This window comes from Dunckerocampus dactyliophorus, chromosome 4 (assembly GCF_027744805.1).
Source record: "Dunckerocampus dactyliophorus isolate RoL2022-P2 chromosome 4, RoL_Ddac_1.1, whole genome shotgun sequence".
Taxonomy (NCBI): domain Eukaryota; kingdom Metazoa; phylum Chordata; class Actinopteri; order Syngnathiformes; family Syngnathidae; genus Dunckerocampus; species Dunckerocampus dactyliophorus.
In genome coordinates, this window is record NC_072822.1 from 32,556,142 (window position 1) to 32,578,850 (window position 22,709).

Consider the following 22,709-nt stretch of genomic DNA (forward strand, 5'->3'; position numbering starts at 1 on the left):
TGTGCGCGTTTGTGATTGGTAGTCTACAGTCCTTTACTGTCAGCGCGGCTTCTGATTCGCCGTCGTCCACCGCGAGCCCCTCACCACTGTTAAGAAGAAAGTGGAACCTCTACAGCTCTCGTGTTCCTAATTAATTCCGACAGAGCGATTATTTCTCACAATAGGTCGCGTGACTACTCTGATCACATTCCTCCCATCAATACTTCCGCAAAGAAGTGTTGAACGTTCATCAACGACAGAGAACGTGCGAAAGAATCGCTACTCTCTGTCCACTTCACGCTCAGGAAGGAATATAACCTATCATCATCGTAGTTAGCGAGACCAAACATTTAAGAAACACATTTCTCTAGTCAGAAACTGTAGAAATGATCCCTGAAAGTATAGTCTTAAAGGTACTCCGGAGTCCAACGGGAAGTCATCTAAATGACTACCATTTTCACTCGGGGCACTCTGATAGTTTACTTTTGTAAAAATACAGTTCTTGAGTGGAAAACAAACTAAGTGCGTTTACGCTAATATTGACTTATTACGTGGACTAGAAAATCTTTACAATTAGTTTCAATGTCAGTGCAAAAAAGCCCCAGAATGCTTTGCGAGAACTGGTGCGGTATTACTTGTTTTGAAACGAAATCACGTACTTCAAACGCTCACGTGTTCACCCAATTCTTAGCAGTATGTAAAGCATGTAATGGCATAAATAGTTACCATGCTATTGGCGGCGCTGGGGGTTAAATATTAACTTTATACGCAGAAGAAAGGGGAAAAACAGTCCGTCTATTAAAATGTTCCGACATTAAACAAGCACCGTACATCGGTTCCAATGCTGTACAGATGGTACATTTCTGCAAAAGTGCAGTTCTCAAATCCCTTCTGCCCGTAGTTGCACTTCCAGGAGACTGCAGGAAAGCTCTTGCAGTCGACTGTTAGATGAGCAGTTTTGCTGCGTAACCAAAGGCGGTCATCTCGGCCAACAACAACGATGGTGGGGAAGTTCCCTCAGCCGACAACGGCGCGCTTCTTACGTCGAAACAAGAATGCCTTTGCCTACAGGCGTCATTATAAGTATTACCCTTCCCTGTCTACGGTGAGCGCGGCTTCTGATTGGTAGTATACGCTGTGCGTGTTTGTGATTGGTAGTCTACAGTCTTCTACTGTCAGCGCGGCTTCAGATTCGCCTCCATCCACCGCAAGCCTCTCCCCGCTGTAGAAAATTGCACCGCTGAAGGAGTGCAGGTGTTGCTAGTCCTAATAACCTTGATTTCAATTAGGTAGCTTGTTTAATATTGCACAATAGGCTGATCTACTACTCTGATCACATTCCCACCATCAGTGCTTCAGTAATGAAGCATTGAACGTTCATCAACGACAGAGAGCGTGCGTAAGAATCGCTACTCTCTGTCCACTTAACGCTCAGGAAGGAATGTCGCCTATCTTCATCGTAGTTAGCGAGACCAAACATTTTAGAAACACATTTCTCTAGTCAGAAACTATAGAAATGATCCCTGAAAGTATAGTCTTAAAGGTACTCCGGAGTCCAACGGGAAGTCATCTAAATGACTACCATTTTCACTCGCGGCACTCTGATAGTTTACTTTTGTAAAAATACAGTTCTTGAGTGGAAAACAAACTAAGTGCGTTTACGCTAATATTGACTTATTACGTGGACTTCAAAATCTTTACAATTAGTTACAATGCCAGTGCACATAAGCCCCAGAATGCTTTGCGAGATCTGGTGCGGTATTACTTGTTTTAAACGAAATCACGGACTTCAAACTCCCAAGAGCTCACCCAATTCTTAGCAGTATGTAAAGCATGTAATGACATAAATAGTTACCATGCTATTGGCGGCGCTGGGGGTTAAACATTCACTTTATACGCAGAAGAAGGGGAAAAACAGTCCGTCTATTAAAATGCCCCGACATTAAACAAGCACCGTACATCTGTTCCAATGCTAGACTAACATATTAAAAGCTTTAGCGAAGTTAAAACATGTAAAAAAAATATATGTAAAAAACATATGAAACTTCAAAGTTGGCTAACCTGGTTTGAGCAACCATTGTACCAACATTCCTTCTCTGTCCTCTGTCAATCTGAATACATTATTACATTACATTGCACAACCGAAGCATGTTCTTTGAGTTTGGCCAGCAGTTAGCTCCTCCGACACTGGAGGGCAGCATTTAGGCAATGAGGCACCAAAAGTGTTGCTCAAAGCAAAGTGAAAAAACTACATACCAGTATTAATACGTGGATATTTCCTTCACACCGAATTAAAATACAAAACGAAAGCACACATTTAAGACAACTAAATTAAGGGTCATAACTGACATATTGCATATAAAATGGAGTACACCGACAACTGTAGTTAATGTTCTAGTTTGCTAAACACTGTCAACATTTTTAATGTAAATTCACAGTCGATTAGTGATTAATATTTGTATGACTGTTACAGTAACATTACAGAAATTTGCTGTGAAATATCGCTACAGTAATTTACTTTAATTCCACAGCTGTTTTTTTACAGTTAATTACAATAAAGTAATTTCGCAACAGTGTTCTTTTTTTAAGTTAATAAAGTTACCGTTGTTTGGTGGTATTTATTTGACAGTGGTGATATTACAGTTTGAAAACATTCTGATGTTATAAGAACAGCGCAGCCTATTTATGATTTAACACCAATATTATGACACCTCTCGCCCTAAAGAAATGATTATAGCTTTTAAATTTTGAGGGTACCACGACGGTTTGGAATCCTTATGACTCTTTCTTCCGCCCATCGGCAATCGCAGGAAGTCATTACTCAACATAACAGTTTCACGGTTTCATCTGACAAACTTATCTTACAAACTTATCGCACAGCACGGTAGCTTTTAAATATACAAAACAAGTACCAATACAAGTTTAAAATAAGAAATCAAAGCTAATTTTAACTTGTACCCACAATGCATTGCGTCAAGCAGAGAAATTCATTGGCCAATAGCTGCCCGCTGCCGGACCCCGGGCCACCAGAGGGAGCTCCCACGAGCTCATGAAATCTCTGGGAGCTCTTGAGCACCAACATCTGACCCGTTTTGGAAGTCCTTGTCATTAAACAATCCGTACCGTAAACACAATCAGTTCTACGCATGCGCAGAACGCGTCTACATCCGGTCGATTTATTTTTGGGCAGTCACATGTTAGCATGTGTAATCTCCGTTATCCGTCGATCTGTTTTACCGCAGTAATATGCGTCACCCCACCCACTCCCCAAAATGTTAAGATTTGGGAAATTACAGCATAATGAATCTTTTCTTCTATGTCATATCCCTGGTGCAAGTGGACAATTTATAAGCCATCTTTTCTTAGTTTCGTAAATTAGCCACTGAAAAAATATTTAGACGGGCGACAGTCCTCCGTTTAAAAAAAAAAAGAAGTCTACCTGAATACTCTAAATTAATCCAACATTTTGCACTCTGCCTCTGGTTGCCTACGATAAAATGTTACCGCATTTTATTCAATTATTAATATTCAAGATACAGTTTGACTCATGGTTTCATCTAACAAACACATTTTACTAACTTCTCACCCAGCAACACAATCAAAAGTTAGCTTTAAAATATACAAGACGAGTACCAATACAAGATTAAAATAAGAAATCAAAGTTATTTTAACTTGTACTCACAATCCATTGCGTCAGGCAGAGGAGTTCATTGGCCAATGGCTGCCCGCTGCCGGGCCACCAGAAGGAGCTCATCAGCTCATGAGCACCCATGTGTCTATGATGAGCTCCCACATATGACCCGTTTAAGAAGGCCTCAAGAAAAAGAGCGGGCTCCATGGTGTAGTGCAGGGGTCACCAACAGAGTGCCTGCGGGCACCAGGTAGCCCCCCACGACCACATGAGGCACCCGCAGGCCTGCTTTTCATTCAGGTTTTCAGTTAATAATGTGAGAACACTAGAAAGAAAAGTATTGTGAAACATAAAATGTGAGTTGTGGATACCAGCATTTTGTGAATGTTTTGGTAAAACAAGCATATTTGATTTGTTTGGGTTGAAATAAGGTATGAAAATCATTTCTACAAAAATGAGTAGCTCGTGGCCATTTTCATTTTCTAAAAAAAGTAGCTCTCACAAGAAAAAACATTGGTGGCCCCTGATCTAGTGGCACTCAGGAAGAGCTTTTTCTTGTCATTGTTCCCTCTCACTTTAACGTAATACCGCCATCTGCTGTACAATTATGGGTTTGATTTTTACACTTAAAGTCTGTGAAAGTACAATGGATTTTGATTACATTGCTGTGAAATGCAAGGGTGCAGTGTCATTTTATAATTATTTGTTGTGATATTACAGGGCCTTTTGATGACAGTATTTTACTGTGAGATAGTACTGTTTAATGCTGTGAAATCCTGCTAATATTTTACAGTGTAGGAGGAAAGTTGAAATATTTGGAAAATTAAAAAACGCGAAAAAAGAATGAAGTTGATACTAATAATATGCTTTTTCACCCATATCACAAAGCTGGGATGCAGTGTTTTCTTGAAATATATACTGTAAATAAATATTCGCTATGTGGCCCTCGCTGGAAAAACTGTGATCACCGCTGATTTACGGCCTGTCCACGAGTGTGTCCTCTGTTGTCGACTTAGCTGTATCTGTGTATTTTTTTAATATCACCACTCTTATCCAGCGGGAGTCAGGGGCGGATGTAGCTTTTTTGAAAAGGGGGGGTGTGGAAATGGAAATGGAGCGGGGGTACGGGGCCTCCCCCAGAATTTTTTTAAAAATTAGACCTCATTTCCTGCAATCTGGTGATATCTGAGGCCAATTTTATGTCCTTAATTTCAAGAGTTAGTTGTTATTTTATCCTTGGAATATTTCGTTTAAGCCAAAACATTCTATTTATAAAATTACCGGTACTAGGAGAAACCCATTTTAGCTCAATTTCCTGAAATATTTTCCAATTTGAAGCAGCTGTAAATTCCGAGGATTTGAGTATAATTTTATGTCACTGGAGATCGCTTTTCTGGTTAATTTTCATTGAGAATAGACAACAGTTTTCCTTATAGTCATGATGCCAGAACCTTTATTTTGCACCTCCATCTGAATAGCCATGTACAGCACACGTTCAATGTCCAATGTAAATGATCAGCCTGACAGTGGGTTCAGGATTAACATGCGTCTCGGTTGCATTCTGGCATATGCGTCCACCACGCGCCCATAATTCAGATGCATGTACCTACCTACTGTTGCTCCACCACATACTGTACAAAGAAGGTAGGGTTAAAACTAATGCCCCTTTGGAGAAACGACAAGGAAATAAAAAAAAAAAGCTTAAAAGAAATAGTTGGGTGGCAGAAAGGAAATTGAAAAAATGATGACATATTTTGTGAACAACATAAAATATACTACAACACTTTCAAAAATGCAAGAAAAACCTTTTTCTCTACAATTATCACGAACCCCAAAAACAACCCCAATATCCCGTTTCCACAAGAAAGTACATTTTACTCCAACAAACTCTCTTTGTGAGGAGTTTGCAGGCCACTTCAGAGGTAAAATAGACCACATCAGACGTGACATTTTATTCTTCCAAAACACAGTTTTTATCTTTTTACCTAAGGAAACACTGGTCAGTTTTGTCCTGGTTAATGCTGAGATGCTTGATAAAATTCTCTCCACAGTGAAACCCACCACATGTCTTTTAGATCCAATGCCAACCGAATTTTTAAAAACATTTTATGCCTCTCTGAATATCCGAAACTGCTCTCTTCAGATGGGGATCTTCCCTGCGGACTTCAACACATTGGTGGTGAGGCCCCAACTAAAGAAAAACACAATTTTTTAAAATAAATATCGACCAGTATCTTAGAAAAATTGTTTTAATTTAATATTTTTTAAATTGCATAATAGACACAATCACAGCTGGATTGGGGGTGCCTCATGCCTGTGCCCTGGGGCCGGGCCTGCTGGGGGGGTCGTGCTCTGCCGGGCGCTTGGGCGTTTGTCGCCGCTGCTCTTTGTGCTCTGCTGGGCCGTTGTCTGTGTCTTCACCTTCCCCGGTCTGTCTGCGGGCTTGTCGGGGGTGGGGATCCGGTGCGCGAGTGGTGCGCCGTCAGCTCTGGTGGCATGTGGCTGGTCTGGCTTCTGGTGGCTGGTGGGGTCCGTCGGCTGGTCTGCTGCTGGTCTCGCCTTCTCGGCTCTGATGCTTGGCCTCACTGCGGCTTGGGGTGTGGCACTCCTGCTCCCTCTCCGGGGTTTGCTGCCCTGCGGGTGTCGGCTGGCGCTGTGTGGTGGTTCGCCTGGCTGCTCGCCCGTTTGCTCATTTGCCTGCTTTCCTCCTCGCTAGCTCCTCTGTCTGCCTTGCTGGCGGCGTCCTACCGTTGGGGTGGGGTGGCCTGGTGTCTTCCTGCTCCCCGGCGGTCCGCGCTCTCCGCGCGGGTTCTGGGTTGTATGTCTGGAACCCCGGGGTCCCTGGCTCCGCTGCTCCTTGGGTTACCAACAGGGGATAGAGCGAGGCTTCCGGGTGTCAGGCAGTCGACCACTGTGTGTGTGCGCGTGTGTGTGTGTGCGCGCCCGGGTGTGTGTGTAGTGTGCACGCGTGTGTGTCCGTATGTGTGTGCGCGCGCGCGTGTGTACGTAGGAGTGTGTATGTGCGTGCGTATGTGTGTGTGCTTTTATTTTTATTTTTTTTTTTATTTTTTTTTTTTTTGGGGGGGGGCATACAGGGGTTTGCTCCGTGGGATCGGGTGCTGGGTGATACATCTCTGCCGCCCGTGCCTCCGCTGGGTAGGTGCGGGGTGTGACTCCTGCATCCCTGGGCGGGGCGGTCCTGTGTCTGGGGTCGGGCGGGGGCTGGCCCGGAATCCGTTCCCTGGGGGTGGCGGTGGGGGGGGACTGGCGCTTCCGGTGTGGGCGGGCTTCTTTCCGGCTGTGGGGGCGTCTCTGGGCCTGCCAGTGTGTGGCCCCTGGTTCTCGTCTGCCTTTGTGGGGTGTGATCTCTCGCTGGTCTCAGGGGTTGGCTGTCCTCCGGCCCGCCGGCACCCTGTCTTTGGCTGGGATTACCTCTCTGCAGCCCCTTGCTGGTCTTCCCAGGGGGGTGGGCTCTCTGGGCTGGCTCTTGGGGCGCTGATCTTTGTGCTGCCTGCCCCTGTGGGCCTGGTGGCCTTCTGGTGGCCTTCTGGTGGCGGGGGATCGGTCTGGCTATTTGGGGCGGGGCTCTCTGGGAGGTGGAAGGCGGCCCCTTTCCTTTCATACATTCTCAGTGACAATTACACGCCCACACATTCTTGCACCTTTATATATATGAAGTCTTCCCCACATACAGAGATACCTGTCACGATCTATGTGTTAGCCTGCGTGACAGTTTAGTGTGTTTACACTTTTATGCCTTAGTTTCTGTTCTATGCTCTTATTTTGGTAGTACTTCCTGTTTTGCCTGGTTTGTGTCCGCCTGCTTTGCTTTCTTCTTTATCTCTTGCACCTGTTGCTAATTTGAGTTGTCCTATTTAGTTCAGGTGCGTGCATCTTTCTGTGTTGTTGCATTTCGTTTGCGTTGGTGTTGGTGTCTGTGTTATGTAAGCTTGACACGCTACTGCAAAGCTTTGTTCCTTTCGAGTTCCTGCCGCTGCGCTGCAGCCACCAGTAAAAGATACTGTAAGTTTTTCCTGCAATTCGTGCCTGCTTTCTGCATACTGGGGTCATCGCCACTATGCCAAGAACAAGACGTGACAGAATGCAACAACCAGAAGAAGATGACCTCGCAGAGAGCGATTTCTGGACCTGGCAGAAGGCTATGGAAGAGGAGTGCACGATGTTCTCTCCAGAGGAGCTGGAGGACATGGTGTGGGGCCCGGACGGCACGCTTATTCCTATGGCGTGGGTGTACCCGGGACCCGCCAAAGGCACGTCTGACCATCCGCGACGCCAAGGCATGTGTGGACCGGCTCCAGCGAGAGGTTCACGGCGTAAAAGGGTGAAGCCACGCAACTCCTCCTCACCACGCCAAGCAGAGGTGCAATTCCCTCCTTGCAATGTTGCTGAGTGCCGGCTGATTGCTCAGCCCATTACGGTTCCCGCTCAGCGTCAGCACGACGAGCTCTGGCTGCCCCCCTCCTCCGTTTCTCCGCTTCCCACGCAACGCCAAGAGGAGGTCAGTCTCCCTCAGATTCCCGCGTCCCAAAGCTCCGAGCTCCAACTGCCCTCCGTTGTTTCCAAGTTGCTTCCCAGGCAACGTCAAGAGGTCAGTTCTCCTCCCACCCCTGCACCTCGGCTAAAAAAGTGTCAGACTCCCCCAGAGGCCACACCTGGCTGCCTCGAACCTCATAACCCCCCCGTGCCCACCCCGCGGCATTTCAAGCCCGTTCCAAGACCACGCCTGAGGCCACCTGCAGTTCCGTTCGGGAGGTCAGAGCGGGTGGAACTCCTGACCCACCTCCAAGCCCCCCTCCTCCCTTCCCTGGTTCTGCCGATGGCAGTGAACGGCGTCTGGGATCCGCCTTCGGAAGGGGGGGCTAGTACTACCAGCTGTGCGTTGGACACACATTCCGTCCTGCTTGTGGAAGAGGGGAATGGTGCCATTAGTTCTGCGTCTGAGGAACTCCAGTACGCTCCCGCACCTGCTAGGCAAGACGCAGGGCTCGCTGTAGCTAATGGGGAAGCACAGTCCACTCCTGCTCTTACAAGCCAAGACGCACAGCTAGCTCCTCCGTCTGCAAGCCAAGACGCACAGCTAGCTCCTCCGTCTGCAAGCCAAGACGCACAGCTAGCTCCTCCGTCTGCAAGCCAAGACGCACTGCTAGCTCCTCCGTCTGCAAGCCAAGACACACTGCTCACTTCTGTTCCTGCAACACTGGACGCAGGGCCCACTTGTCCACATTCAAGCATGAACGCAAATCTCAGTCCTCCACCTGTAAGTCAAGATGCGGGGCTCACTGCATTGATAAAAGACTCACAGCCCACTCCGTCTGCTAGCCAAGACGCACAACTCTCTCCTGCTGCTGCTAGCCAAGACACACTGCTCGCTCCTGCTCCTGCAAGACTAAACGCAGGGCCCACTTCCCCGCATGCAAACTTGAACGCAAAGATCATTCTTCCACCTGGAAGTCAAGATGCGGAGCTCACCGCATCAGGAAAAGACTCACAGCTTGTTCCTCCTGCTAGCCAAAACGCACAGCTTAGTCCTCTACCTGGAAGTCAAGCTGCAGGGCTCGTGGCAGCAAGCCAGGAACAGCAGCCCGCTTCGCCTATTCCTCCTCCTTCGAGTCCAGAGGACGAGACTCCTGCATATGTTCCGCCTTCAGTTCCTGTCCCGGCGTTTCCCCACACGTCAGCCGACTTCGCCTGGAGTTCCCGTCCTGGCGTCTCCAACACGCCACCGTGCCCCAACTCTCGTTCCTATTTTGGCATCTCCCACGCGCCAGTTGTCTTCTGCTGAAGTCCCTGCCACTGCTCAGCTCTCCTGCCAGCTCCGCCAGGCTCACCATCCTGGCCGTCCTCTGGAGAGGTTCCGCCACTCACTCCGCCGGACCTGCCGTTCTAGCCGACCGCCGGATGGGTCCCAACTCCTCTGCCAGGCTCACCATCCTGGCCGTCCGCCGGAGGGGTCGTGCCGCTGACCCACCACCGGTCCTCCCACCACCCATCCCTCCTTTTTTCTTTTGTTGTGACTTTGGACTTTTCGGACGTCTAGGATCCGTCCTTGAGGGGGGGGGGGGGTACTGTCACAATCTATGTGTTAGCCTGCGTGACAGTTTAGTGTGTTTACACTTTTATGCCTTAGTTTCTGTTCTATGCTCTTATTTTGGTAGTACTTCCTGTTTTGCCTGGTTTGTGTCCGCCTGCTTTGCTTTCTTCTTTATCTCTTGCACCTGTTGCTAATTTGAGTTGTCCTATTTAGTTCAGGTGCGTGCATTTTTCTGTGTTGTTGCATTTCGTTTGCGTTGGTGTTGTGTCTGTGTTATGTAAGCTTGACACGCTACTGCAAAGCTTTGTTCCTTTCGAGTTCCTGCCGCTGCGCTGCAGCCACCAGTAAAAGATAAGTTTTTCCTGCAATTCGTGCCTGCTTTCTGCATACAAGACGTGACAATACCTGTACATATGCACACTCACAGTACATACGTACTTCCCCACATTACTCACTGAGTTAACCAGGGTGTTATTATGTTGTTGGTTTTATTACAGCGACGGTGATATCAGCAGTATGATTATAGTTTTTTTTTACAATGATGTGCATTACAGTAATTATCATTCTGTTCACTATCATAGATAATCATTTCATTACTACAATTATGTGTGACTGTTTCAATGCAGGATTGTCATTGTGGTTATTATTTTGTCCTTTCCGTCAGGGTCTTTATAGTTGTCACAGACATTTATTTGCTGATGTAGTTCTGTATGTTTCTGTTGTTCTGCTGCTGTTGTCCTTGTCTATTTTTCTTGTCCCCCTCTTATCCACGCCCCCGCCCCCCCCGTTTTCTTTTCTCTTCTTCTCTGTCCCCTCCTGCTCTGGTCCAGTCGCTCCAAATTTGCTTAATAACAATCACACTTCTCCCTGGCAAAGTAAATCTGTTGAGCACTTGAGTGCATTTAGATCTACAATTCTACCTGCTTTAAAGGCTGGACAGGACAGGGAAAAAAAATGTTTTTCTTCAACTTCATGATTTTTTTTTTTCCAATAATTGTAATAATCTCTTAGAGAAGTTTCAGCCTGGATTTAGGGTGAGCCACAATACAGAGACGGCCCTTTTAAAGATCGTGAATGATCTCAGGTGCAGTTCTGATTTGCGAAAATTGTCCGTGTTGCCAATTCTCTCCGGTATTGAGCACAAGTGGTTCACATCCTGTCTCTCAGACAGGAAGTTCCTAGTAAGTATGAATACAAGCTCCTCAAAGACCCATGAAATGACATGTGGTGCCCCCAAAGGATCAATTGTAGTCTGCATGGAGGACCTCAGGGCTGCATTGAATCTTGGCCACAAACGGAACAACCGAAACATTTCGTTTACGATTACCGTACGATTATTTCCATTACCGTCTCCTTTTTAGAGCATTCAGAGTGTTGTCAGTGTGAGTCGTCATATTATCTTTCCAGTCTGTATCGCTGCTCAAAAGTTCTTGAGTGTCGACCTTGTCTTCATCCTCACTATCTGACAGTGAAGCTAAGAGGTTTTCCGGTTGTGATCCTCCTTGGAGACCACCCCATCAGCTTGTTTTGGTGAGCTGCTGCTTGGAGGCACCGCCCCTCTGTTCTCCTTACTTGTACTGTGATGAAGCTGTGAGGACCCAGTTGGTATGTCGTCATGGTCTTCAGTCTTCACAGAGACAACAGTGAGTTGCAACTTGGTGAGATAAGCCTCCTACGGCCCTGAAAGGCACACTCCTGCCTGAGTGGTCCAGAGTTTGTCCTCTTCCTCTTTAATGTGAGAGGATCTGGATCCACCTGCTTCAAGGTGGAGCTCCGCCCCTGTGGCTGAATGAGCTCAGCTCAAAAGACAAAAGGTGCCAAATAACCAATTTAATCCACTATCTGGTAAACATAGCTAATTGAGGTGGCTTGGGCATCTAGTCCGAACGCCTCCCTGGTGGTGGCCGTGGTGTTCCGGGCATGCCCAGCCGGAAGAGTATCGTTACATCAGTACTTCAGAAGTGAATCATTTAACGTTCGCGTTCAGAACATCGCCTCAACAAAACCAAAAACTTTTGAATCACATTTCTCTAATCAGAAACTATTGAAATGATCATTACAAGTATATTTTCAACACAATAAAGCATTCCGACAGGAAGTCATCTACAAGACTATCACTGTCACTCGGGGCACTCATATAGTTTACTTTTGTAAAAATACAGTTCTTGAGTGGAAAACGAACTAAGTGCATTTACGTTAATATTGACTTATTACGTGGACTTCAAAATCTTTACAATTAGTTATAATGTCAGTGCAAAAAAAGCCCCAGAATGCTTTGCGAGATCTGGTGCGGTATTACTTGTTTTTAAACGAAATCACGTACTTCAAACGCTCAAGTATTCACCCAATTCTTAGCAGTATGTAAAGCATGTAATGGCATAAATAGTTACCATGCTGTTGGCGGCGCTGGGGGTTAAATATTCACTTTATACGCAGAAGAAGGGAGAAAAACAGTCCGTCTATTAAAATGTTCCGACATTAAACAAGCACCGTACATCTGTTCCAATGCTAGACTAAGTTAAAATATGTAAAAACAAATATCAAACTGCAAAGTTGGCTAACCACACAGTATGGGAGGAGAACTTTATTTCAGTCTGCATCTGAGCCTGACTCCATTCACTGCAACTTAAGGTAATGTGATGTAAGGTAATGTCTCATCAATGTAATACAACTGACACCTCGAGACCAGAATAATACATATGACTTGTCTTTCAATATTTTTTGACGAAACCCAGGCCATAGTCAATCAGGAAACAGTAATCATTTAATTTTTGAACAAAAACATGATGTAGCCATAGACAACTGTATACTGTTTTTCCAGAATGTTTCCCCTTCTTGTGTCATGTATTATTGTACACACAACCCAGGCCTACTATACTATGACACTCTCAATTACCACGTTTCAACTCACACCTCATATGATCAGATAACAATACATATTTGATAGTGTCTACATTAGTTATCTATGAATGTCAGAAAGACCATTCAAAGCCTTTTTGGTTCCAATAATGTTTCGGCTGACTATCTGAGGCTGACCCCAACCCTTCTTGACAAGTGTGGTATATATTTGCTTGCTTCTCAGACAATCTTTTACCACAACCAGAAGGTTGTTGTTCTGTGTGTTTCCACATGTGACCAGTCAAATTGGGTTTGAAAGAATATTTTTTATCACAAACTGAGAAACTACAACATTTTCCTCCTGTGTGTGTTCTCATGTGTGATAGCATAAATGCTTTTTGAAGGAATCTTTCGCCACAAACACAACAACCAAAAGGTTTTTCTCCTTTGTGTTTTTGCATGTGATGAGACAAACTGGGTTTGGAAGAATAGTTTTTGCCACAAACTGAGCAACTAAAGGGTTTTTCTCCTGTGTGAATTCTCATATGTGATACCATGATTGATTTTAGAGTGAATCTTTGGCCACAAACAGAACAGCCAAAAGGTTTTTCTCCTGTGTGTTTCAGCATGTGATAATTTAAAGTGCTTCTGAAAGAATAGTTTTTGCCACAAACTGAGCAACTAAAGGGTTTTTCTCCTGTGTGAATTCTCATGTGTAATACCATTTGTTCCTTTAGGGAGAATCTTTGACCACAAACAGAACAACAACAAGGTTTTTCCACTGTGTGAGTCAACATGTGTCGAGTCAAATAACACTTAAGAGAAAAGCTTTTCGCACAAACTGAGCAACTAAATGGTTCTTCTCCTGTGTGAGTCACCATGTGTCGAGTCAAATTACCCTTTAAAGAAAAGCTTTTAGCACAAACTGAGCAACAAAAAGGTTTTTCTCCTGTGTGCGTCAGCATGTGTTGAGTCAAATGGTGCTTATAAGAAAAGATTTTATCACAAGCAGAGCAGCTGAAACATCTTTTATCCGTCTTTTTTTCAGAGTGTTTGTCAGTGTGAGTCCTCATAGCACCTTCACAATCTGAATCGCTGCTCAAAGGTTCTTGGGTGTCGTCCCAGTTTTCATGTTCAGGAGAGTGTGACGTTGTGTCATCACTATCTGATAGTGGAGCTAAGAGGTTGTCTGCTTGTGATCCTCCACAGTGGTCTCCATCAGCTTCTGTTGTCATGTGCTGTGATGATCTGCTGCTTGGAGTCTCCGCCCCTCTGTTCTCCTCACTTGGACTGTGATGAAGCTGTGAGCACTCGGGTGGTTTGTCTTCATGGTCTTCAGTCTTCACAGAGACACCAGTCAGTGGCAACTTGGTGAGATCAGCCTCCTCTGGCTCTAGAAGACTCTCTGCGTCCTGAGTGATCCAGAGTTCCTCCTCTTCCTTTTTAACTTGGGGGGGCTGTGGATCCTCCTGCTTCAAAGTGGAGCTCCACCCCTGTGGCCGAGTGGGATGTTCTTCTTGCTGACCAATCAGCTGCTGGACGTCTGAAGGACACAACCAATGTAAGGACTCAGGTGGTTTGTCTTCATGGTCTTCAGTCTTCACAGAGACACCAGTCAGTGGCAACTTGGTGAGATCAGCCTCCTCTGGCCCGAGAACACACTCTCTCTCCTGAGTAGTCCAGAGTTCCTCCTCTTCCTCTTTAATGTGGGGGGGCTGGGGATCTTCCTGTTTCAAAGTGGCGCTCCGCCCCAGTGGCTGAGAGCAACATTTTTCTTGAGGACCAATCAGCTGCTGGACATCTGCAGCACATAAACACACATTAGCTCAGACATGATCCTTCATGTTTCTCCCAGAACTCGCGACACACTTTCCTCTATGTACTGTATGGGTGTGTGGTGTTTCATGGACATTCATTTAAGACGAGCTGAGTGTAAGAATAAACGTGCTTCTCGTCTTTTTTCACTCAGAAGCTGCACGTCGTCATCAGGTTTTGTAAAACACTCCTTACATAAAGTGGTAAAACACCACGCGGTGAAAATATACTCATCCAGCCCGAGTCGCACACGCACAACCGCATTAGCATGCCAAACTAAGCTAACCACGCTAGCTTCCATTCATGGTTGAGGTTCCGCCAACTTTTGCCGGTGTTTTTAGTTCGCCTTTTCAACATGTTTAGGTCGGGAGGGGACAGTTTAGTGTTTGTAATGAGATGCCGCCACGATTGAGCCGGCCTCCAGAAAAATACTTTCCCACATGAACGTTCCTTCTTCCCACGATGACTTCATTTCATTCACATTACATCAATTTCCGCGAGGTTCCACGTTTACAGTAAATTCCGTTTTTATTGGCCAATCCGCGATTCTGTTAACGCGGAAATCATAGGGCCTTACTTCCGATAATTCGGGGAATTTTAGAATTACGATTCCTTGTTTCAATGCCCTGTCTGCCGACTGGAAATAGTCGCAAACACCAACAAAGAAGAAGAAGCTGCTCAAAAGTTTGCCTGAACTTCAAAAAATATATACAGTCGTCCCGCGCTATATCGAGGTTCGAATACCGCTCCCTCACTATATTGCGGTTTTCAAAAACTAATGAATTAATAAATGATGATTGTTTTGTGGTTGACTATGGCTTATTATTAATAAATAAATATTTAAAGACAAGTTATATGTAGTATTCTGGCCACGAGGCATCAGTAATGGTTTGAGACATGACGTTCTATATTACCTATCATATTGCATGGAGACTGGCTAATGAGCCAGCAGAGCCGAGCTGACATCGACTGGGAAAAAAAGTTCTCCTCATTCCATGTGGAAGTGGTAAGTTTTTGTCTTCTTTGTCTTTCTTCCCCACTCCGTTTGAAACACTTTCTGAAGTTTAAAATAAGTAAATTGGAAAGGCTAACTAGTTAGCTTGGTAGCTTGCTATGGTAACAGCAGCCGCCTGTTACTGTGTCCCTGCAGTGAGTGATAGTAGTAAATCCAGTAATAATGTTAAAACAAATATTTAGAAAGTTATTTAGAAAGTCATAAACAGCTTTTCTGTGCTCTACCTACTAAAATATTGCAATTATTATTACTGAATCATACTTTGCAGAAATTCGCGATGGTCGGGTCTGGAACCAATTAATCGCAATAAAGGAGGGGTGACTATATTTTTATATCGTATTGCTGTGACGTGTCTTGTCAGCTGATTTATAAAGATATTGGCATAAAAAGCGTGATTTTCTTTTGGCAATATACTTAAAGCCCCTAACATTCAACCATCCAAAACATATTTCGCTTTGTAACATAATCACACAACAACACAAATGGTTTAAATTTGCTTTGGTAACTTTCTTTTAACATATGCGCTGAACTCCGTTGCCTTCGTCAAGCTAACAATCACGGCGTCTCTTTGTTTACGTTACTTAGCATGGTCGGCTAAGTTCTCATCATCTTTCTTTTCAAGGTTGAAGATAGCCGCGCAAAGACGTTGGAAACCTCAACTCGCTCACCGTTATCTGCATTTTGGGGCTTTTTCTCCGTTGATGATGTGCTAGGAGTTGGTGGCGCTGATTCTCTTCCACCTTCTCTTTGACCGGACGTCGCCATCTTAGCATACACAGCAGTGGTTCATCTTCAATCTTCACTTCAGATAGCACTCCAATTCTATAAACTCAAATTCCGGCTTTACAAAATACGAATTTCTGAGTATATTTGCTGTGTGTATTTCTATATAACTGTTTAATCGTTAATTTCTGTCGGGAGCTCCCAAAAGCCTAAGCCGTTCAGCCACCCGTCTATTTCTTCCGCTTCTTTTTCTTCTTTTGGATGAATGTCGGGTTGCAGCCATGACTGTAAACGTGATACCGCCACCTATTGTATCGGAGTATATAACAGGGGCTACTGTAATTTACATAAACTACAAAAAAAAACAACCCAGCCTGTATTGCAGGGCACCCGCAGCACATTGTAAAAATATTATTTAACAAGAAAAGTTAAAATACAAACATGAAAAAACTACCAGTAATTGTACAAGAAAAAAACTCAAAATGTTAACAAAAAAAGGTGTAATCTACATTTACGAGACTAACATTGTAATATTATGGGACTGCTGGATTGTTGAGCTGCATTAGCAAGGCCTCTCGCAGCGCGCCACTGCTGCTGAGGTTGGACGCATTTTAATGTATTTTGTATGCTGGTTGGTAAGCGTTGGTAAGCCAGTAAATGGTGATTTACATGTACCACTGTTGGAAAGAGCATGGCAGGTGTTGTAACTGCATGTATCATTTCCTTCAACTTTGATATTTACATTATTACATAAAAGAAGGAAGCAGTCTTTCTTACTGCTGCTTATCTTTTATGGCTCCCCCTGCTTCAATGTGGAGCTCCTGCGCTGAGAAAGGTGCTCTTCTTCATAATCCATCAGCTGTGACGTCTGCAAAACACAAACAACACGCACACACACACTGGAGCTCAGACATCTCCTGGAACTCGTTACACACTTTCTTCTATGTACTGTTTGTGTGTGTAGTATTTCATGGGCATTCATGTAATGCCCTTTTAGTATATACAATGGCGACAGCCGACATCCACATAAAACTAACGTACTTGTTTCGTGTTGTAGTAATAAAACAGGCGGCGTTGGTCAACTTGGCTGTTATGTAAATTCTGTTCAGTGAGTCAGATACAAGAACAACACATGGCTAGCCATTAGCCAGTAGCCTGCGTTCTGCGCATGCGTAGACCTATGGTAGCACTGTAGGGGCAATACTAATATTACTGTGTCCACAGTCAATATTCTACATCCCCTTTCTGTAGCTGGTGCCCATTACAAAACATTTGCAGCCATTCAAATAACCATAACAGCATGGGAACAAACTTGTACCACACTTTCAACAGGTAGTAATTAGCAATGCCATAAATCAAACCACATGAAAAACAATAAAAAAAAGCTAATCTGGCTAAACATTTCACCATATGGCACTATTGCATAATAAGTATAACACCACAATGAATGTTTTAGTTTTTACATTACAAGTTTGTACAGAAACTGACACTCAGGCCTTAGGGTGTTCAGAGTCCAACTTCTGTTCAGTGTGTCCATGTACGGTAAAAGTGATACCCCTTGCTGGATCACGCATAGTATCCTGATACTGGTATTGTGAGTCAAACTGAATCGCAGCAGATTCAGCAACAGGTAAGATGTGTTTTCTGTTCCTCCTGTAAGTTTGTCCTTCCGACTGTATGAGGTAGGACCTGGGTTCCTTGCAGGGTTCCTTCACAACTCCTGTGCGGTCATATCCTTTGGGTGTTTGAAGCCTGACTACCTGTCCATCTCATAATGGTTGGAGAGGCCGGTTTGTTTTGTCATAATAGGTCAGTTGTGAGAGTCTTTTACTGAGAAGTTGTGCATCCACCTCCTCTGGCTTGCACATTTCCGGTTGAAGCAGTCTTTTGGAGACAGGAAGAGTAGTGCGTGTCTGTCTTGACATCAGTCTTGGGATCCAAGTTTGGCATCACAAGGTATATTCCTAAAATTGAGCAGGTTTAGAAGGATTCGGTTTGGTCTCTGTGAGATTTCTCCATGAGGCTCTCAGCACCACGGACAGCTCTCTCTGCCACTCCATTAGATTGGGGACACTCAGGGCCTCTTGTTACATGAGAAAAATCCCATTGTGCTGCAAAGTCTTTAAAGTGCTGACTTGTAGCTTGTCTTCCATTGTCTGTTATGACAGTGTGTGGCGCCCCGTGGACCAAAAAATTACGTTTCAGTTTACTGATGACTGTTTTAGATGTGAGATTGGGGAGCAGGTCAATCTCAAACCAGCCTGAGAATGAATCCACAGGTACTATTTACTGCTGGTTGTGCCAGTCAAAGATATCTGCTGCTAAAGTTGACCAGGGCAGCTCCGGAACAGGGTGCACGTGAAGTGGCTCCCTCTGTTGGTGTGGTTTTATGCTGTTACACACAGAGCATGCCTGTACTTCCTCTTCGATTTCTTTTGTCATTGTTGGCCAAAACACAATACCTTTCGCTCTCCGATTTGTGGCTTCTGCACCAGGATGGCCCCTGTGTAGTATACCTGAGTACACCTTTTGTAATAATGCAGGGATCACTGTTTTCTGTCCTTTCATGACAATGCCATCCTCAATGATCAGTTCATCTCTGAAAGGAAAGTAAGGACACACTGCATGAGGAAGGCAGTGGAGTTCGGTTGGCCAGCCGTGTCTGATGGAGTTGCTGAGCACTTGTAGAGTCGGGTGAGTAGCTACTCACCCGACTCTGCTCTCTTAGTGGCTGCTCTCTTAGTTCCTGCAGACAAGCAAATGACACGTAGCAGGCTGACATTACATCGAAAATCATCCACTTCGTCAGGGAGTTGAGTTGAACTGTGCTCGGGAGCCCTTGACAAAGTGTCTGCCAGGTATATTTGTTTTCCACTTTCATATACTGTACAAATAATGCAGTACTTTTGAAGCCTCAGCATCCCAGCGCTGAAGTCTAGCTGGTGCTGCATGAATGGGGTTTTTGATAATCGTCACAAGGGGTTGGTGATCAGTCTCAATAGTGATTGGTTTGCCATAGATGTAATTGTGCAGCTTTGAGCATGCAAAAACAACTGCTAGCAGCTCCTTTTCAATCTGGGCATATCGGGTTTCAGTGTCAGTGAGGGACATTTGTGATGCAACCTCATCCACTGAGCGCAAAGGGTGATGTGGTCCTTCAGAGCTGTGTTGAAGTCCCTTGGATTGATGCAGATCCTGATTTCCTTTTTGTCCTTTTCGTTGGTCGTGACCATAGAGGATACCCAGTCAGTGGGCTCCGAAATTGGCGTGATGACACCTAACCCTTGCATCCAGTCTAGTTCAGCTTTGACTTGGTCTTTCATTGCAATAGGAATGCGGTGAGCAGGGCGAACCACAGGTCTCACCTCCGGGTCAAGTGTCATTGAATTTGTGACTGGCAGCTTCCCTAGCTCATCTCTGAAAAAGGCAGAATATTCACTTTTGATTTGCTGAGTGAAATCTTGATCAGTACTGGTACCCACTTGGTGGACTTTGCTGAAAGATACAAGTCCTACCCGTAGTGAGTTCCAGCAATATCAATACATCCTAATACAGTATACTGGTCTAGTATAGCATTTGGTCGCTGGATGGGAGCATACGTCAACAAATCCAACAGTCTGTAATTTTACTTCCTCCATATGCAACAAGATTGGTGGGTTTAGTGCATGGCTTTATTTGTTAATTTCTCTTCACTTTCTCAAACGTCTTTGCTGAGAGGACATTGCACTTCATGCTGGTGTCCACTTTCATTTAAACTGTGTTGTCATTTATGTGTAAGGTAGTGAAAGCCTCTTCCTTGTCCTATGTTTGTGCACAAGTTGAATCTACTGTTATGTCCAACGTTATTCCATTATAGGCGCGGATTTAGAGGGGGGTGTACCACCCCCCCCCAGTTTTGAGGCACCCACAATTTTTTTGCCACAATAAAAGCTAATAAAATGATAAACCATCCTGGATTCCAGTCACCCAGTCCCAGTGTACATGTTCTGAATTATGGGCGCGTGGTGGACGCATATGCCAGAATGCAACCGAGACGCATGAGGGCCCCCAGAGCCCCCGCTCCAGTTGCAGCGCCTCGGCCTACGACCTCGGTCACACCCCTCCTTTTCAAAAAAGCTAGATCCGCCCCTGGTGGAGCTAGAATAACAATGGACATTCAGATACTACGAACCTAACCTTACATTTTCAGGTAAGATGTGCTTTAAATCTTGTTGACATCAAACAGTCATATGTGTGATGTTACACGGGGGAGGGGGGGGCATTTGCGGCACATTATAACATTACTGTCACGATAGGCTGTAAACAAAATGTTGGAACCCAAAATGCAGAAGGAAAATGCGCTGGGTGAAAAAAATATACGTTTTATTACCGTAGGTAATAAATATACAAAAATACAACAAAAGTACAAAAACACAACTAAGAAGCTCAGGGCAAAGGCCAAAAAGTCCAACAAAAAACACTGCAAGGCAGGAAGAAAAGACACACGCGATAAATAAGGAAGCTGTAGCAAAAACGGCATACAGAGCAGGAAAATACACGATACTAGGAATCACAATGGTAACAAGGCAAATAGTAATAAAGACCAGTTGGGAGCCAGGGTAGGAAGGTGCAGGAAGCAGGGTTGGCAAAGGAATAACTGGCAACTGGTTGTGGTCTAGCAGCAGCTGATAAAGGCCCAGGTAATTGGTCACAGGTGATTCACATGAGTAATTTGGGTATGCAATGCACTGCAACAGAAAACAGACAGGCGGCAGCAAAGCGATAACACTGAACATGACAATTACAGTTTAACAGTAAAATTAAAAAGAAAGAAACAGTACAAATGAAAAAGCAATCTTTTAAAATGATAAAAAAATATATATAAAAAATCCAAATATTAAAATAAAAAAGTTGCACTCCAATGAGAAAAGTCATAATTTTACGAGAATAATGTAATATTATGAGGAAAAATAATGGCAATTTAGTAGCATAAAGTTTAAATATTAAAAGCAAGAAAATGCTATTTTTAAGTCATACTATTATGAGAAACAAACCAAATTTTTGGAATTAAAAAACATTTTTTTTAAAGAATTACAGTAGCTTGCGGAATAGCTAGAATGAAGAATGAAGTTTGATTAAAGTCAAAATATTGTGGGAACACAGCACAGTCATAATTACGAGAAGAAAATTTACAAGAAGAAAGTTGAAATAGTTGAAAAATTTGAAGAAAAAAACAGCTGAATGTTTTTTCATAAGGTTTTTAAAAATAAAATTAAAAGCCAAGAAGTTCTGGCCTTCACTGAGCACATTAACTCAGAGGACAAAAACATCAAGTTCACACATGAGGATGTCAAAAGACAATAAGTTGGCTTTTTTGGACTGTAACATCCACATTACAGACAACAGGTGAATCCACGTTGGTGTTTACATGAAACCCACAAACACGGACCAATAACAACAACACAGAGCTGATAATGTTCCCACCAGCCCACAGGCCAAAAAGAAAGCACAACCGCAAAACCTGTGGTACTCCAGCTGGTTGTTTGTAAAAAGTACATCTTGTTCCAGAGAGAACAAAAGCAAGGTGGAGGAAGAAAAGAGCAGCAAACGCAATAACATTGTCATCCCGTATGGCTATCTGAAAAACTCAGAGGGATTTTTAACAAACACAACATACCATTACACTTCAAACCCGCTAACACTTTGAGACAAAGGGTGGTACACCCCAAAAGACAGGACACCCCATGGCCAGAAGAACCAACCGGCGTCCTCAAAAGAGCACTCTTTTGAACGGGGGAGGGTCTACAACAGGGGTGTCAAACTTGTGCTATGGAGGGCCGAGACACAGCAGGTTTTCTTTCCAGCCAGTCACTAAAGCAGGTGATTTTAATGATCAACACCTTCAGTTTGGGGGAAGGAGCTCATCAATTAAATCACCTGTTGAAGAAACTGGTTGGAGAGAAAACCTGCAGCGTCTCGGCCCTCCATGGCACGAGTTTGACACATGTGGTCTACAACATCACCTTTCTCCGACATACAATGCTGTCCTTTCATCCCTTCCTCAGAAGCTTTTATTTTCTCAGAAATAAACAAGGTATAGCCACCCTGGTTTCAGATGGCTCCACGACAATCATTACATCTGAATGGGATGCTAACGAATGTGATACCGCTCAAACAACGATCGTTGGCGGGCAGAGGCCCCTCTCCGTTGTTTCCTAACGATTGTCATTTGACACCACTGAAGAGCGAACCATTCCTGCCTGGACCTGCCTTATCCTCCTTTAGCGGATACATAGTTTGGATCTTGCACCAGGCTCTCAGACTAGAGCCGTCCTATCTAGTCTGACATCGCTTCTCGGCCTTTTGGCTAAGACTGCGATCGCCTCCTACGGGTGGAGAATTGTATGCTTTTGTGGCATAGGATTCTGCCTGTCACTTGGAGGATATTCTTGGCACTTTACAGTGCATTATAACTTTATTGTATTCACAGTATATAAAAGCAGGTAAAATCTTTTTCTAATTGATTTTTAATTATTTATCTGTTGTTTTAATTGTATTTATTACACATTTTTTTCATTTCAGCAGGTGGTGCCTCCATCATGTCGGCTAGCCATGCCGGTATGCGGAGGCACCACAGCGTGCGTTTTACTCTCAAGCAAGTGGATGGTGAACAACTT

General features: G+C 44.4%; 1 protein-coding gene and 2 non-coding genes across 3 annotated transcripts; all 3 read right to left on the minus strand.

Moving 5' to 3' along the window:
* Window positions 1-172: 172 nt before the first annotated feature.
* LOC129180671 (small nucleolar RNA U3) lies at window positions 173-388 on the minus strand. Its single transcript, XR_008570267.1, has one exon. It is a non-coding gene; the product is annotated as a small nucleolar RNA U3 (small nucleolar RNA).
* A 914-nt stretch (window positions 389-1,302) lies between these two features.
* On the minus strand, window positions 1,303-1,518 carry LOC129180672 (small nucleolar RNA U3). The gene has a single exon (XR_008570268.1). It is a non-coding gene; the product is annotated as a small nucleolar RNA U3 (small nucleolar RNA).
* A 10,773-nt stretch (window positions 1,519-12,291) lies between these two features.
* On the minus strand, window positions 12,292-16,296 carry LOC129180502 (oocyte zinc finger protein XlCOF22-like). The gene is made up of 2 exons (XM_054775042.1): window positions 15,999-16,296; window positions 12,292-14,301 (listed from the first exon to the last, which is right to left on the minus strand). Exons 1-2 carry the CDS (start codon window positions 16,093-16,095, stop codon window positions 12,635-12,637), a joined length of 1,764 nt encoding a protein of 587 aa, XP_054631017.1. The 5' UTR covers window positions 16,096-16,296; the 3' UTR covers window positions 12,292-12,634.
* Window positions 16,297-22,709: the final 6,413 nt, after the last annotated feature.